Source organism: Peromyscus eremicus, chromosome 11 (assembly GCF_949786415.1).
Source record: "Peromyscus eremicus chromosome 11, PerEre_H2_v1, whole genome shotgun sequence".
Taxonomy (NCBI): domain Eukaryota; kingdom Metazoa; phylum Chordata; class Mammalia; order Rodentia; family Cricetidae; genus Peromyscus; species Peromyscus eremicus.
This window is the reverse complement of record NC_081427.1, coordinates 53062228-53078921: the sequence shown is the minus strand read 5'-3', so window position 1 is coordinate 53078921 and position 16694 is coordinate 53062228. Positions and strand designations below refer to the sequence as shown.

At 44.7% G+C, this 16694-nt stretch overlaps 1 protein-coding gene across 1 annotated transcript in view; it reads left to right on the top strand.

Moving 5' to 3' along the window:
• The window catches only part of Mrps27 (mitochondrial ribosomal protein S27), an 86742-nt gene that overhangs the window by 14203 nt on the left and 55845 nt on the right, over positions 1-16694 (top strand). Inside the window, exons 3-4 of the mRNA XM_059276485.1 lie at positions 6098-6168; positions 8418-8476. Coding sequence (XP_059132468.1) covers positions 6098-6168; positions 8418-8476 — 130 coding nt within the window. The remainder of the gene's footprint in view (positions 1-6097; positions 6169-8417; positions 8477-16694) is intronic.

The window sequence follows — 16694 nt, the reverse complement described above, 5'->3', positions numbered from 1 at the left end:
GTGGCAGAGGAAAGCTGCTCACTTACGTGACAAAGGAGCAGAGAGAACCTTCCCCTGCCTCCACTTCCCTCCCCTTCTCATGGTTGGACTAGAGGTGGTTTGGGTTTTACATTTTTTCCCCATTCCCTGGTCTAAAAGTTATATCCTCTGTTTCTATTTCTTAAGATTATTGTCCTACATCTTCTAAGGAAATTATTTAAGTTAAATTTTAATGCTCATCACTTTATCCTTTAGAACAGTTCACACACACACACACACACACACACACACACACACACACAGAGCCGTTGTCCAATACTGAAGCTTCATCCTTCAGAACACCTGAATTAAACAGCCGTTTTGCCGCAGGGTTAGCCACCGTTACTTACTCAGTTCTTCTGGCATCTTCAGTCGTCTTCGAACCATACAGCTGCTAAAATCAACCTCTGAAGAGTTCTTTAAAGTGCCTTTACTTTGTCTGTCTTCTAGGTGTGCAATTCTCGCCTGCTAGTGTTCACGTCTGCCACTTTGTTCATTTACTCCGTTTCTGCCTTCCAATGCTACTATTCGAAACAGACAAAAAACCACCCCCGATATAGTTAAGGTCCTTGGTTTGTTTGGAGGAGTTTTTGTTTGTTTGTTTGTTTGTTTGTTTTTTGTTTTCCTTTGCATTAGCATTTCCTTCCAGCTGCTTTTAAGATGATGTCATTCTCCAGTTTCACAATGACATATAATAGTATAAATCTAGTTTTGCTCATTGGACTTGATATGTTTAGCAAAGGATCTTTTTATTATTCTGAAAAATTCCCAGGAGGCAGCTGGTTTGGTGCAGTGTTTGCTGGGAAAGCATGAGGACCTGAGTTTGAGCCCCAGAACCTAGTGAGGAAGCCAGATATGGGGGGCCGGAGAGAGGACTTGGTACCCAGAGCACTTGCTGCTCTTGCAGAGAATCTGGTTTGGTTCCCAGCACTCACCTTGGGGTTCACAACCACCTGTAACTCCATTTCCAACCGACCTGGCACCTGTCAGACACTGCAAGCACATGGTACACATACATACATGCAGGTAAAGCACTACATATAAAATAAAATAAATCTTAAAAAAAGAAAGGCGGGCGTGGTGCTGCATACCTGGAATGCACAGATCCCTGGGGCTCACTGACAGCCCGTTCGGCCTAATGGACAAGCTCTAGACCAGTGAGACCTGGTTCAAAGCAGTATGGACAGTGCCTGAGAAGCTGAACGACACTGGTGCTGACCTGTGGCCTCCACACGTTCATAGGCCGTGCACACATGAACATGCACACACATGCACACATGATCATGCACACATGATCATGCACACACACACATGTGCACAGAAAATCCCCAGCTGTTTGCCCATCATACGTCGTCACCTCACCTCCTTGTCTTCATTTACGTTTTTGGACAGTAAGTTGTTACTCTGTTTTCAGTGTCTCTTAACGTCACCCTCATAGTCCTTGCTGCAGTCTGTGTGGTTTTCCTCGGTCTGATTTCCAGTTCACTGGTTCTCTCTGATATCTAACCTGCTCGTGAACTTTGCTTGCTTGCTTGCTTGCTTTTTGAGACAAGCTCACGATGTGCTGTACAGGCTGGCCCCAACCGTGCGCTCTTCTTGCCTCTGACTCCTGGGTGCTGGGATTGTAGACATACAGCACTGTGCCTGTTTGTATTCCCTGTTTGTGTTGTCTTCCCTGTCTTGTGAGCTTTGTTCAGTATTTACATAAAAACAAACCATACCTAAAGCATACAGTTGAATAAGTCTTGACAAACGTGGAGCTGTCTGTGACCTTACACATCACAGTCCTGTCACCCTGCAAAGGCAGTTTTCTCCAGTCCTTTAAAACCCTCCCCTCCTTTCTGCCCCACACCCAGGCTCCTGGGAATTGATTGATATGCTTCTTGTCGTTTAGATTAGTTAGCCATTTTTAGATTTGGTGTAAAAGAACACCTCTTTGAATAATCTCCTCAGCTTGGCATATTTTGAAGGCTTCAGAGGCCCCAGGGGTGACTTGTGGTTCAGAATCCTCGGAGACCAGCAGTCCTTGTTTCTAGGGACATTATTTTCCAGTTTCTCTTTTCAGTACAAATGCAGCTCTAGCCTGACTGTACACAAGAGCCTCCTAACCAGCTTCACCTTTTACAGAAGGCTGGACTGTTACCCTCTGATGCTGCCCACTATTAAAGCCAAGGCTCCATGCCGCAGGGTCTCCCCGATGCTCTAGGGTGACTGCCACTCTGATTCTTCCTCAAGCCCTCCAAGTGTGAGTTTCCGTGTGGCCTCTGGCAATTATATCTACCTTTCAAAGCTCAATTTTATATGTGAAAAATAATTACTATTTAAGTGTTTTATTTTTATGGTAAGAAGGGTGGTTCAAACATTATGGTTCATCTTATTCCAGAAAAAGAATTTCTGTTTAGTATCTTTGGGCTTAGACACCACACCCAAATTGCCTCCCTCCCTCCCTCCCTCCGTGGTAGTTCTTATACCTCTCATGTTCTTCTCGACCGGCTGCACCGCCAGCTGCTGGCTCCGTTGCTAATGACTTGGACGCCCCTGGTTTACTGCAAACCTATAGACTGCGACTCTTATTCTGGGTGGGAGGCCTGGAAATTCACAGCGTTGTTTTTGGGTTTGTTTTATGTTGCTCCCCTCACTCCCCACTCGCCACCCCCAGACAGGTTTCTCCGTGTAGCCCTGGCTGACCTGGAACTAGAGCAGGCTGGCCTGGAATTCACAGATCTGCCTACCTCTACCTCCCAGTGCTGGGATTAAAGATGTGCACCACCACCATCCCACTTACAGTTTTAGGGAGTTCACTCCATCGTTATAAAAAGTCAGGATCCTCACTAAAACCTTTCATGTTCTTAGATCCTCGGTGCTGTTGCTATCTTCAAACAAGAACACTTTACTGGTATCCCGTGTTTCATCTTCTAAACATTTCCACATTGTGTAGTTGAAATTCTGCTAAATGAGGAATTCTTATTTCAAGCCCATTTTCCCATAGTCTGTGTTGTCCACAGCCACCAGCTTCAGTGTGTATTCCCGGAGAACAGGAGACCTAGCAAAACAGCACCTTTGGCACAGCCCGTTGAACAGAACTTGGGCATCTGTTGGCCCTCACTAATGCATGAAGTATGACTTGGGCTGGGGAAGGCCACAGTCCAGAAGCCTGTGGTGCTGGCCCTCCATGTGCCGCAGGTGCTGGCCCTCCATATGCCGCAGCTGTCCCTCTTTCCTAGCCCTCCCGCCCTTTGCTGTCTTCTGCCTCATTCATCACACCAGCGCTGTAACGCGAGGTGATTGGTCACCTAGTGTGTTTGCAGCAAACCTTTCTGACTTGCAGTATGTAAATGTTAGTCATCGATGCGGGCTCTGCAGCTGTTGCCTTCTCTGAAGCCCTGGCCCATTCCACTTGACTGAAGATGCCTGGGTGTGAAGGCTTCAGATAGAATCTGCTTACCACGCCTGGAGGTGATCAGGGAAGCTGTCTGAGTCCCGTGAAGGGTGAGATGCTGAGCGTACTGTGAAAAGGACAAGGGAAGGGAGCTTCCTGGCCATTTCTGTTAGGCCAGGAGCTCCTCATCCTGGCTTTGTCTGCTTGCTTGCTTGAATACAGTATAAATTTTGAATAAAGGGAGGTGATTCCTCATATTGATCATTAATGTAAGAGTGGTCATAATTATAGACTTGGTACCACGAGAGAGCTGTTGGTATCTAATTATGAGCAAGTACACTCGACAGTATTGATCCCCTGATAGGAAGGGGTTTTAAGGATCTGTTTGTGGTTTTATAGATGCTGTAATCACCTGCTCTAGTACTTTTAAAATGGCCGTTAAAAAGGCTATTTATTTATGTCATGTCAGGTTTTAGGAGTTCTACAAAGTTGTTTTTCCCCAGTTGCTATAAGCCATAAGGACCATTTCCCAAGGGAAATGAGAAGAGAAAATGGTTAAAGGAACAGTAAGCAGTTACCAGTGCACAGGTATCTGCTGAATGTCTCCGAGGGTCTCCAGATTTGCTATTCATTTCATCCTCCAGAGTGAGAAAGCCTGAGAAGTGTAATCATTTCTTCTTCATCCTTTCTTCCTTTGCTTCCTGCCTGTAGATATTTCCTGGGTGCTTTTCCTGGAATTGGCCCATAAACTGAGTGTGGGTCAGTGAATCTAGTTCTTGCCTGACCCTTTTAATGTAAGGGAAGGAAGGGACCATCTCACATGGGGGTTTATAGTTGGTTAGAAAGAGAGGAACAGGATTTGAACTGTCCTTAAAAGCCTAGCAAGCAGGACAGGAGGTTGACTGTTAGGGTAAGGTGATGACGTGTGTTTGCGTGGATCATGGTGGCTGCATGTGTACGTCTGTGTAGATGTGGGTGCCGGCCAGAGGATAGCCTCAAGTTTCTTTCACTTCGTTGTTTGAGGCAAGGTTGCTCACTGGTCTGGAACTTACCACGTCAGCTGGCTGGCCAGATAGCCCCAGTGACTACAGAGTACCGGGATCCCGAGCACATACCACCATGCCTGGCTTTTTACGTTTGTGCTGGTGATCAAACCCGGGTCTTCGTGCTTGCTTGAGCTAGTCCCTAGACTCCTTAGGAGTTATTAAAGCGTGAAAGATTGGTTGCCTAGCATTGGGGATGATGAAATAAATATGTATGTATTCAAATCTGGAGCCTGCAGGTATTGCTGACTGGTTACTTATAGAGTATGAAAACCAGTGGGGTCAAGGGTAACTCCCACTTCTTAACCAGTCAGCCATCTCTCTTCTTTTCACTGAGATGGAGAGTTGAAGACTTTAGAGCACATGCAGTTGAAAGGCCGGGTACACAAATGGAGGTGTCTGTATTCAACTGGAAATGCAGGTCTGGACTTAAAGGACAGAACTGGGTAGATGTCTACACACAGAGCCAACAATGGGATTAAAGCTGGGGGAGAGACTGACATCATGTCATGCCTGAGCCCCATGGTGAAGCCTTAGCATAACTTACTACCGACACTTGGGTATCCCAACATCAGGAGACAGAAAGAAGAGATCCTGTAAAGGAGCCTGAGAAATGTGGGGCTGGGGCTGACAGATAGACATTTCCTTAAGGATATCTCTAGCCAAACAGAGCTTAAGCCAAATGCGGATGGAGAGTGACCCACTGCATTCAACAATCTGGAGGTGTTCCTTGGTGTTAGGGAGGGATGGAAACCCAACTCTGAGTAGACATGAGTTAAAGAGTGAGAACTTGGAGATGCTACCAGTCCTTTTGGGGAGGCTTGCTGTTGGGGGCACAGAGGAGAGGTGACTTGGAGGAGATGAGACAGGGCATCTTTTCTTGTTAGTACCATTTATCCCCAGAAGGCTGGTGTCTCGGCACAGGTGTAATGGCCTGGTAGGTTTGATATCAGGGTGACGCTCTCTAGATTATTTTCAGTGAAATGGGATAGAATCATGAGGAGAGGTGGAGGGAGCTAGAAAATATTGTAAATTTGAGAAGCAGTGATAGGATATGACATAAACCATTTGGAGTGTGTGTTGTCTAGGATCACAGGTGATTTTAGGGTCTGAGATGAGTGTAACATCACAAGTTCCAAGTGTTCTTACGATGTTCTGTTGAGAGGAGCCAACACCTGGGTGGTGGAGACTACTAACCGGGAAGGATATATCGTCAAGGGAATCCTGCTTTGTTGAGGAACTATCTGGAGGTCCCTTGGTAAATGACCATTACAAAACCTTTAGAGCTAGCATATTTGACTGGTGTCACTGCCAGGGGAGTGACAGTGACGGTCCCCTGCCCCTGCCCCGCATCCAGTTTCTTCTCCTGGAGTCTGACAAACATAGTACTTTGTGCTTCCTTACAGAGGTACCTTATTGATCTATTTTTTAAGAGCTAAATTTGTATTTTAATTATTATTTTACATTCTCTAGTTCAACAAATCCTTTAAAACTGACTAACGTCAGTTGTCCTCAGCTTCTGAAAAAGAGCAAGAATGAGCATCTGTTTGGTACTGCCTTGGTGATGTTCACAGCCATCTGGCAGGAGTCGAATCTGTTAGATTTTCCTGGAAAAATGCATGTATTTAACAAGGTTCTTTCTCCTTTGTCTTCACAGTTGACCTTGCATCCTTAATGGACAAAGCATACGAAAGGAAGTTGCCTGTTAGTTCTTTATCAATATCACGGGTAAGACCATTTTAAAAGGAAGTTGCCTATTAGTTCTTTAGCAGTATCACAGGTAAGAACATTTCGAACCTATTTTCAAAGAAGGAAACACGCAAACAAGACTGTACAGACCAGGCTGTGTTGTGGAGACAGTAGTCACCATGGGAACTATCTTTCCACGGTAGAGTATGTTTTTATAATTACCAATAGATATTTTATGATGGAGTGGCTGAAATGAAAAGAAATATACCAGACTCAGGTTAGCAATCACTGATTGGTTTTTTTGTCTGGTTACGTTGTTCTGTGTGTTGGAAGTTAATATATGCTGTAGTGTAAGGACAGTAAACACACTTTCAGTAGCTGTTTTTTCGTCTGGGTACGTTGTTCTGTGTGTTGCAGGTTAACATATGCTGTAGTGTAAGGACGGTAAACGCACTTTCAGTAGCTGTTTTTTCGTCTGGGTACGTTGTTCTGTGTGTTGCAGGTTAATATATGCTGTAGTGTAAGGACGGTAAACGCACTTTGAGTAGCTGTTTTTTCGTCTGGTTACGTTGTTCTGTGTGTTGCAGGTTAACATATGCTGTAGTGTAAGGACGGTAAACGCACTTTCAGTAGCTGGCCAGCATCTATGAAAGAGTGGATGCTGGCATCAAACCACTGCTGCCGGACAGTGGGGGACGAACATCAGGCCGGCAGTCGGGAGTCGTAGTTGTAGGACCCACTCCGGAGCACTGCCGTGCTCTTCTGGTTTCTTGCCATACGTCATGTGTGTCTGTTTGCACAGGAGCGTGGTGTCTGTGAGGCCCAGATGATGAGGTCCCTCTCCAGATCCACACAGCGTGTAAGCAGAAAGGCTGGAGCATCGGAGTCCACTTCTGTTGCCTCCATCACATGTACCTGATCTTGTCTTGGAGGTGATTTCAGGTTATGACACTGGGCAGCAGCAGCCTCAGTTTCCCCATTTCCGGTTTGAGGGTAGTTGTGTCTCCCTCAGAGGTGATGAGCTCTTAGGGGTGTGTTTTGTAGAAGCGAGCAGGATCCTCCAGTGGGCGGTATTAAATCTACTTTCCTTCCAGCCCTGATCCTTTCTCTGTGTCTTTTGCCCCTGTAATAGGGAAACAGTTCTGCTGTCATCACGTACATGTGAGAGACTCATATCTGGCAGAGTGGTGAAGAACTGGGGACCATTGTTTCAGGGTGGTCACCCCTCTGTAGGCTGTAACACCTGATTTTTGTTTAGACAGCACTTGGAACTTCAAAGAGCTTTTGTGTGCATGTTCCAACCTGAGACTCATACTCCTCAGGGCGGAAGCCTGTAGCTGTTTATACAGATGGAGCAAGTAAGTCCCAGAGGGGTTGTGCCATCTGTTTGTGCCACAGTAAGCTATCAGGAGAGCTGGTTCTCAAGCTCGGGGCCTGTGTTTGCACCACATGGTAGCTGCCCTTTAATGGATTTCTAAATCAAACCCGCAAGTCCTGGTTATTTTTAGAAAGTCTCTCTTTTTCATCCCTTCTCTCTTCACGAGGTTCTAGTTATGCTCACAGCATGCCTGAGCTCTTACTAGATCTTCCTGCTTCTGATTTCCCTCTTGAGGGCGGAATCCATCCATGGGTAATGTTTTCTACTCGCTTAGATCCTGTGTAAGGAACATACCGAATTTTTCAGGTGTTGGAGGTTGAACCGAGAGCCTCATGAATGTGAGTCACCTGCTTTCCACCAGTGAGCTGCAACCCCAGACCCAGTGCTTAGTAGATTTTGTAGCTTGAAGGGGCCTTCAATCCTAAAATGGTTGTTCCATATCAGCACTAAAATCAGGGGGAAAGTGGTCACACACTGACTTCTCTACACTTAGATCTTCATGTTCTGAACAGTGTTGTTCCAGCCTTAAGAGTCCGCACCATTTCAGCCATGTATTTCGTGTTTTTGGAGGGTGGGATGTAGAGGAAAGACGAGATAAAGGTGACAGTAGGTATAAACACTGCTATGAAAGGCTTCTTCTTGTGTGAGCAAGGTTTAGGTTTGGCTTTTACTTGGTTGGTGCTTTATTGTTGTTTGTTTTGGACCAAAGTTGTTCTACACATAGAGGAAAAGCTATGGTGTATGATTTGTTTTCACCAGTGTGAAGGGTTTCCAGGATGGAGCCATACCACGGGAACAGCATTCCAATAACAAGAGTACATGTCTTTTAAAGAGCAGTGTCTGAACTAGACCAAACATATGGCACAGTTGTATCTAACCAAGATTTGTTTGTTTGTTTGTTTTTCTTTAGTTTGTGGACAACATTTCATCTCGAGAAGATATAGATTCTGCCGAATACTATCTTTACAAGTAAGCTCCCTGCTCACCTCTGCTTCACACCACTTCTAACACTGCATGTTTGTTTTTTCTTCTTTTGTAATATTGAGAAGTGTGTGTGTGTGTGTGTGTGTGAGAGAGAGAGAGAGAGAGAGAGAGAGAGAGAGAGAGAGAGAGAGAGAGAGAGAGAGAGAGATTGAAGCCCGCTGCATGTGGTCCAGAGCATTAACGGAAGACTCACACAGTGGCTGGTTTCCGGTTCCATCAAACCCGCGCTGCTGTGACCTGACATCTCGCCATTTGCTTTCATCAGAACTAATGCTCTTTTTAAATTCTGTTCTTTTCATTATCAAGAAAATTAGCTGTTTTCTTAGCTTATTTGTTTTTTAAAGAAATGTTTCTGTGACATCATGGATGCTTGGATGTGTGTAAGAGTCTCGGTAAACTGTACAAGGATAGTGGTGGTAATGATGCTTGCTTACTGTCTAAGTGATTTCTGCTTCCCAGCCTCAGAGAGTATACAAAACATACTAAGGCCTCAGAAATAGTTTTGTAAAAAGTAAAAGTTAGAAATAGGACTTCTTGGAGTTTCTCTTGAGTAACTGAAATCAGAGATTAGGCTTAGACACCAGAGACCTGATGCTCTGAGGTACTTCCATTAGGTAGGCCTTCTGTGGTTGTTGTGGCTAACATCTTTACAGAGTGACTTTTAACCTCATAGAATGACCTTAAAATCACATGCCTAACATGAAGAAATGTCAAGCAACTTCTTAATCTTAAATAGTCCACAGCTTCTAGTTGTCTTGCCTGCAGGCAGCATTTCTTACTCCCTGAGGAGTTCCATCACTAAGAGCAGTGGTTCTCAACCTGTGGGTCATGGCCTTTTTGGGGTTAAGTGACCCTTTCACAGAGGTCACCTAAGACCATCAGAAAACACATATTTACATTGATTCATAAGAGTAGCAAATTTATAAACTATAAGTATATATTTATATTTATGAGGTAAACTTGTACTTATGAAGCAAAATTATATTTATGAAGTAGCAATGAAAATAATTACATTTATGAAGTAGCAATGAAAATGAATTTATGAAGTGTCAATGAAAATGATACTGTTGGGCTCACCACAACATGAGGAGCTGTATTAAAGGGTTGCAGCGTTAGGAAGGTTGAGGCGCAGTGGCTTAGAGTACAGCTTATTGCTGCCCGTGGCATAGGCTTACCTCCTTCCCTGTCACAGCCTGTAGCCACCACCATATCTGAACTGACCAGTGGAGAGCTGAAGGTCTTTCTGCCGTAGAATCTGGGCACAAGCAACAGCAGGTCCCAGGACTGTGGCACATACTACCTTCCCATCTTCTCATCCCTGGAGAACATTTGAAATCTCTAGACATGAAAGCTTGGGAACCCTAGCATTGCGGGTACCAGGGATCTTTATAGAAAGGCTACTTTTGAGGCAGCCGAAGGGACAGCAGACATCTGGACATTGGTGTGACTGTGCACTACTCTCTGGGAGCCAGACGCACTGGATCCTCTGCTTGTGGTAGAAAAGGGAATACGGAGGGAAAGGAGTGGGTGCTGTAGTCACCACAGCAAACTGGGGGTGTATAAGACAGTCTGTACATTGAGAAAAACCCGAAAACAGTGATACTCTGCATCGGGAGGGAAAGTAAGCCAGAATAAGAGTGATTCAGACAGTGGGAAGGGTAAAACAAGTGAGAGCAACACTTGGAAAACAGCGTGCTAAGAATACTAACAGTGGTTGGTGTTACAGAGCCGCTTCAGCTGAAGCAAGGATCGGAAAGGTAAAGGCAGACACAGTACGAAGGGCCTGAGGCCGAGGCCTCGTGCAGTGGCTGTGGTTTGCCTGTGAGGCTGGGGAAGCAGGCCTGAGAGTGCCGCACGCGTGCTCTTCCCGGGCTCTGATACACTCGTTCAGGAGTGGTCTTCAGGCCCTCTGAGGAGCCCTGGGCGGGGAAAAATGAGGACCAGAGAGAGGGAGAGGCCCAACGGTGCTGCCACAGACCCTTTGCTTCTGCCAGAGAAGCCATGCCTCCCACTGCTTTCTATATTGGGGTCTGCAGAGACTGTTTTATAGAGAGCTGCAAAGGGTAAGCATAAAAATCCCATTCCAGCGTCTCAATAATGCTAGCGTTTTCTGCCATCATGAGTGTGGATGACAGATGCCTGCACTATTTACAGCATTTGTCTTTCTCACCAATTAAAGTCATTGATTTTTTTTTTTTAAACCGTATCACATTTGTAGCAGATTTCTAAAAACTGCTCGTCGCAGCTCAGAAGGCGGTAATCAGACCTGCTCCTGGCTCTGGGGCTCCAGGCATTAATGATGCAGTGCATATGTTGCCTTATTTCAACTGCTTAGTATCTTGATAATTGTATTTCGGTGTAATTGGTTTCGTTTGTGAAAAGCCAGTTTGGAGAAAGGGTCCACAGGTCCACCTGCCAGAGGGCTCAAGGTGCAAAATACGAAGAGTTAAGGGCTCCCTCTGAGGCCTTGTGAGCAGTAGGTTCTTTTGCCCGGTCTTGGTCCTGCTTCTTTCTACGGGCCTTTTGAAGTCTTCTTTGTTTTCTCTTCATACAAATACTTTCTTTTCTTCTTCTGGCTTGCCCTGTGAAGGAAGACTGTCTCCAAATGAAAGGTTAGGTACAGTCAGTCCCTTAGAGTCCCCCTCGGGATGAGGTGGGTGAGAAGATTTCGAAGGCCCCACGTGGCTGTCGGAGAGCAGGGTGGGGTGGGGTGAGGGGACCATTTCTGTTTGATTTTGGCATCTTCAGTGCCCGGTGTGTAGTGAGGTAGAGCGCAGCAACGAGTGAAGATGATGGATGCGGGAGCAGTCGGCCAACGGCAGCTGACACCGAGGCCGTTCAGCCGCCAGTGTCTGGGGAGGGCGTTTACTCCTTCCACTTAGGAACTTTCCTATCCTCTGCTAATTTGTAAAATACCTAGGCCTCAAACATTCTTTTCTTCCGGGCAGGGGGTTTGTTTTTTACTTACTGTCTGGCTGTCATTTGAGAGGGAAAGGCTTCCCGCCTCTGCTATCACCTACAGCGTTCGTAGCCGATAACTCTGTAGCTCTGTTTTAGAGACCAGAGGCTAAGAGAGATTGCCTGAGTGATGAGTATGCGTGAGGGCCAGGGGCCGCCTGTCCTGAGCTGGGAAGCCACAAGCTCCACATGGAGGCCGAAGAGCAGCTCTGAGAGGCCGCATGGGGTTGCCCAGAGCAGGACTACAGGAAGGACCCAGGCAGGGCTGTGATTGCTCCCAAGGAAACTATGGCAGGAGGATTCACGAGAGAGCATGATACAGAGCGCAGTGTGGCGGGGAAATTGGGATTACAAGTAACAGGAAGTCCCTGGAATGTCTTGTAGTCTGGACTACCCTCGTTTATTGGGAGACTGTCAGCTCTTTATCCCTTTTGCAGCGCTGCTTGCCTGGGGTCAGGGTTACTGTATGGTGACCATTCGTAAGTTTCACACAGTGAACACCTCTTTTCCATTTTGGAGACCACCTTTCCTGGGCCTGCTAGTCAGGTTCTGAGCTGGACTCCCCCATCCATGTATACTGTCCACACTTAGATGTGAACCTGGAGGCCGTGTCTCCATATTCAGGAGACAAAACTACATGTCATAGGAAAAAATGTGCTATCGATAGAAGCCGTCATCTGTGGTTAGAGCAAGCTTTAACAGCTCCCGTGTTACATTTGATGACTATGATGGCATGCAGCTCCAGCTGTAACACTTCTGCCCTCCCTTTTGGTGTCCTCTTTACTGAGATATTTGCAAACTGCAGTTTTAAAGGCGTGTTTAGGCTTCTGTATCATTTGGGGGGACTGTGGTGATTTACAAAAGCATGACGTTAAACTTGCTCCCCTTACCCTCAAAGCATCGGTCATCAGAACTGGTTATTTAATCCTCAGAGGAATGGTCATTCCTGAAGAGAGACAGGCCTCTCTGGTTATATGACAATATATTTCACAGTTCTGAAGTGGCCTGTAGTTTCTAGAAAAAGTGTGGTGAATGTCGAATCCATTGTCACACAGTAGAAAAGGCTTCAGGGAAGGAGCTTTCCTTCAGAATCAGACTCCTGTCATGGAGAGCAACATGTCACCCAGTGATGAGAGGAAGGCTAAGCTGGGAGGCTGGCCATGGTGGGGCAGCACGTCCATCCGCTGTGGCGTGGCGTCAAGCGTCCTTCAGCAGTTGCTCAGCTGACCTGGCGGATGACAGACAACAGGTCAGGAACAGCTGGGATGAGGCAGATGGCAGCCTGCATGTCTCCAGGTCCTGGGCTGGCGGCCTGTCGAAGGACCAAAATAGCTTCATTTTTCAGTGAGCAAAAATGCTGTGATGGCTCCTTGGAAGGCGGTGTTGTGCCTGTGGGGAGAGGGGAGGTAAGGGTTCATTAGGAGTGAGCTGCATGTGAACTTACACAGTAGTGGTTTTCCTCTGAGGTCTTCGAGAGTGTATTCTGTAGCTGTCTTAAGTTTTTCTGTTAACATATTGCTTAGTCTCTGTGAAACTCAAACTTGATTTTTAAGTCTAAAAGTCATGGGGCAACAAGCAATTCTTAGAGTGTTTTTAGGAACAGTTCCCTACTTTAACACTGATGCATGCTGTAGTTGTTTTTATTTGCTAATCCTTACCCCAAGCCTAAGAGATAGTTTATTATAATTAATGCTCTGTATTGGACAGTAGCAAATTGGTAAATATGGTTCATGCCTGACCAGAGATTCATGGAGTTGGTGAGGGGAATGGGAGCCTTTGGCCCCTGCTCCTTCAGAGTCTGTACTTTCCCCTCTGGTCTTTCAGCCTGGAGCTAGCTAACAAGAATGTGGTGTCAAGTCCATTTATCTTGCTTACACTTCTCGTGTGGCTTAGTGTTCTTAGAGTGGTCTGAGATGACTGCTGTCTTTCCTTCACGGGGAGGTGATTCCCCTTTGGTAGTCTCCTGTTCTAGCAGACTGTAGCAGCCCAGGCTGCTAAAATACCTCCCCAGCCATCTTTGCATCTTTTTGTTTCTCTGGAGTGAGTCTGTAGTCGAGTGACTGGACATATAGGTGATGGATGTTTAACTCGTAAAGAACTTGACTGTTGTTTTACAAGCGACTTAGCCCATGCTCTGTATGGACTCTCCCTCTCTCCACTTTAGCTGACAGATTAAGCTGGATCAATGTGTATTTATTTAGGTTTAAATTTGTGATTGCCTGATGATTCCTCCTTTGACAAATTGTTCAAATTTTTCACCCTGTTCTGGGGGTTGTTTTCTTTTTACTGAATTTGAAAATTCTTCTCAGTCTTGTGTTTTCATTCACTTAACATATTTTTCAAAGTATGCTTTCAACTTTGATGGAAATCCAATTCTTCATGTTTTTTTTTCTTTTGTTTTTGAAGAAATCTTTGCCCAACGCAACACCATAGATATTTTTCTGATATTTTGCTTTAGAATTTTGTAATTTTAGGTTCTAGAGTCAGATCTATAATTAATTATGAGGGATTTTTTTTGTTTGTTTGCATAGGATAGAAAATAAAGCTCAAAGGTAATTTATATAAAAACACCTAATTTTATCTAGGCCATTTACTATAAACACAGTGCTCTTTTCACATTGCCTAGAACATCTTGGTAATAATTTTTTCATAAGACTTTTTGTTCTGTTGATCTCTGCTTTGCTTTATTTGGTGATACATATATATTGTCTTGGTAGCTATAGTTTTTAGTGTCTTTTCATTAGATAACACGGATCTTCTAACCTGGCTCAGCTTTATCAAAATTCTTTTGGATAATCAGGTCTTTTCCATTCTATATTTATCTACATGTATACACACATTTACATCTCCATGTGTTTTTTTTTTAAGATTTATTTTTATTTTGTGTATTAATGCTTTGCCTACACACACACACACACACACACACACACACACACACACACACACACAGAGTGTGCATTCCTGGTGCCCCCAGAGACCACAAGAGGGCATCAAATTACCTGAAACTGGAGTTATTGATGGGTGTGAGCTACCATGTGAGTGCTGGGAACCAAACCTTCTGCAAGAGTGACCAGTGCTCTTAACTGCAGATCCATCTCTCCAGCCCACACGTGCATTCTTTTTTCTTGTTTGTTTTTGTTTGTTGAGATAAAGTCTTAATATGCAGCCCTGGCTGGCCTAGAGCTTGCTATGTAGACCAGGATGGCATCAAACTTAAAAAGATCCACCTACCTCTCCTCCTGAGTGCTGGAATTAAAAGTGTGTGCCATCATGCCTGGTATGCACCCATAATGTAGAGGAACTAGGAATAAACAACTCAAAAGATATGTATTAAATGTCTAGTTTGTATTTAGAAGAAAAGGAAAAGGGGTGAGTACAGAGAACAAGAAGAGAAAGATTAATTTTGTGAATCAGCTGTTCTTTTTCACTGAAACAAACTGCTCTGACAGGTTTTTGGGTTTTTTTTTTTTGTTTGTTTGTTTTTTTAATGCCGAATGACACTTATTGAAGGAGGGAGGAGGTCTTAAATACAGGCTTACAGCACAATGGGAGAACCCCAGAGGGCAGAAGTTCACTACCATGCTTTACAATCTTACATCTAATCTGTTAATGCCCATTATGAGAATACACAGACAAGGAACTTCCCTTAAGCATTCAGGAGGGTGGAACCCGGCAGGGAATTAGCCCAGGGAAGATATCAAGGTCAAGGTCAGCAAGCAAGGCAACAGTTACCCAAAATGGGGCCAGGACCCTACATGTCCCCCTTTTACTAGAAAATGAGCTTCTGACTTAGGTTGCGTGGGATGTCAGCAGGTCACCTTACCCGTCATGGAGACGCCTGCCCAGGCCACACGGGCACTCTGTCTTAAGTTGGTGAGCGCCCCCCAGGCATTACCCGTCTCTGAATACTCATTATCATACAGGCTCAATCGTGTGTGTGTGCGCTGCAGAATTAACTGCTGCCAAAGATCTCAAAGTGGCGCTGGGCTTGTAACCTGTGTGTTCGACACAGAAAAGACCAACAGAAGTCCTAACCCACCCATAGTCAGTAGGTTAAAGGCAACTAAGTCATTCCCTTCCTTAACGAGCCTTATTGCAAATTGGAGTCCTTCTAAGATGGTATCCCAAAAGCAAATGGATCTTGAGTTTATAAATTTATAATTTTTAAAGCCAATCGAACTGTATATAACTTGAATTAAATTTATCATGCCCAATAGAATGAAAAATTAACTAACTGTGGTAGCTACTTTTGCTGCCAGGGTCTCCACTGTGCTAGTTGTAGTAAGCAATTATGAAATGGTAATCCCAGAAACAGTAGCAGCGGTGGCCGCCACTGCTATAACAGCAACAACGGCAGCAGTGATGTCTGACAGGGTTTGAGATGAAAATCCAGGGGGACAAATACCAATTACTATGTCCGTAAGATGAGTCAGCGCTGTGTATAAGGGAAGTTCTAAAGCCAACAGGAGAGAGAGGGCACTTTCTTAATTCACTAAAACTGTGGTGTAGTCAAAGGAAGGATGTGCTATAATCACTGCAAATCCAAAAGATGGTGAATTGTCGAGGATGAGTATATATGTGAAGCAGTTCAAAGTCCAGACAAATCCCAAATCTAACAGGTAAATTCACTGTATTTATGTAACAAAGTTTATGGTTTAAAGTGTGTTTGGGGCAGGCTGAAAGAGGGATTAATGATGTCATCAACAAATATGCATTAAAAAGGTAGAACTTGAGTTGAGTTGAGAACTGCAGAAGAACTGAATTTGTGGGGCCTGCCATCAGAGAGAGAGGGCCTGTGGGAGGACTGAGAAATAAGGCTGAGGGGAGAAAATGATTGCAGAAGAGAGGGAGGGTGCTAATCTGTCTTGATTGTATATTGATATTAAATCAGTAAGTTAGTACACCATCCAAGTTGGACATAGTAGCACATGCCTATCATCTCAACACTCAGGAAGCTAAGGCAAGAGGATCTTGAGTTCAAGGCTAGCCTAGGCTATATGGTAAGAGCCTGTCTCAAAAACAAACACAAATTACAGAGTATCTGCAAAGAGAACTTTGGCAACATAAAGATTATAAATGCATATATTCTTTAATCCAATTGTAGTTTCAGATATTGAACCTGATATAGCCCCTTACATATGAAATAATATCCATTGTAAGAAGTAAAACCTTGCCTATTAGCAGAAGCATGCTTAAAATAATTATTCTATAACCATATAGTATATATTTTGCAGTGATTGAAAAA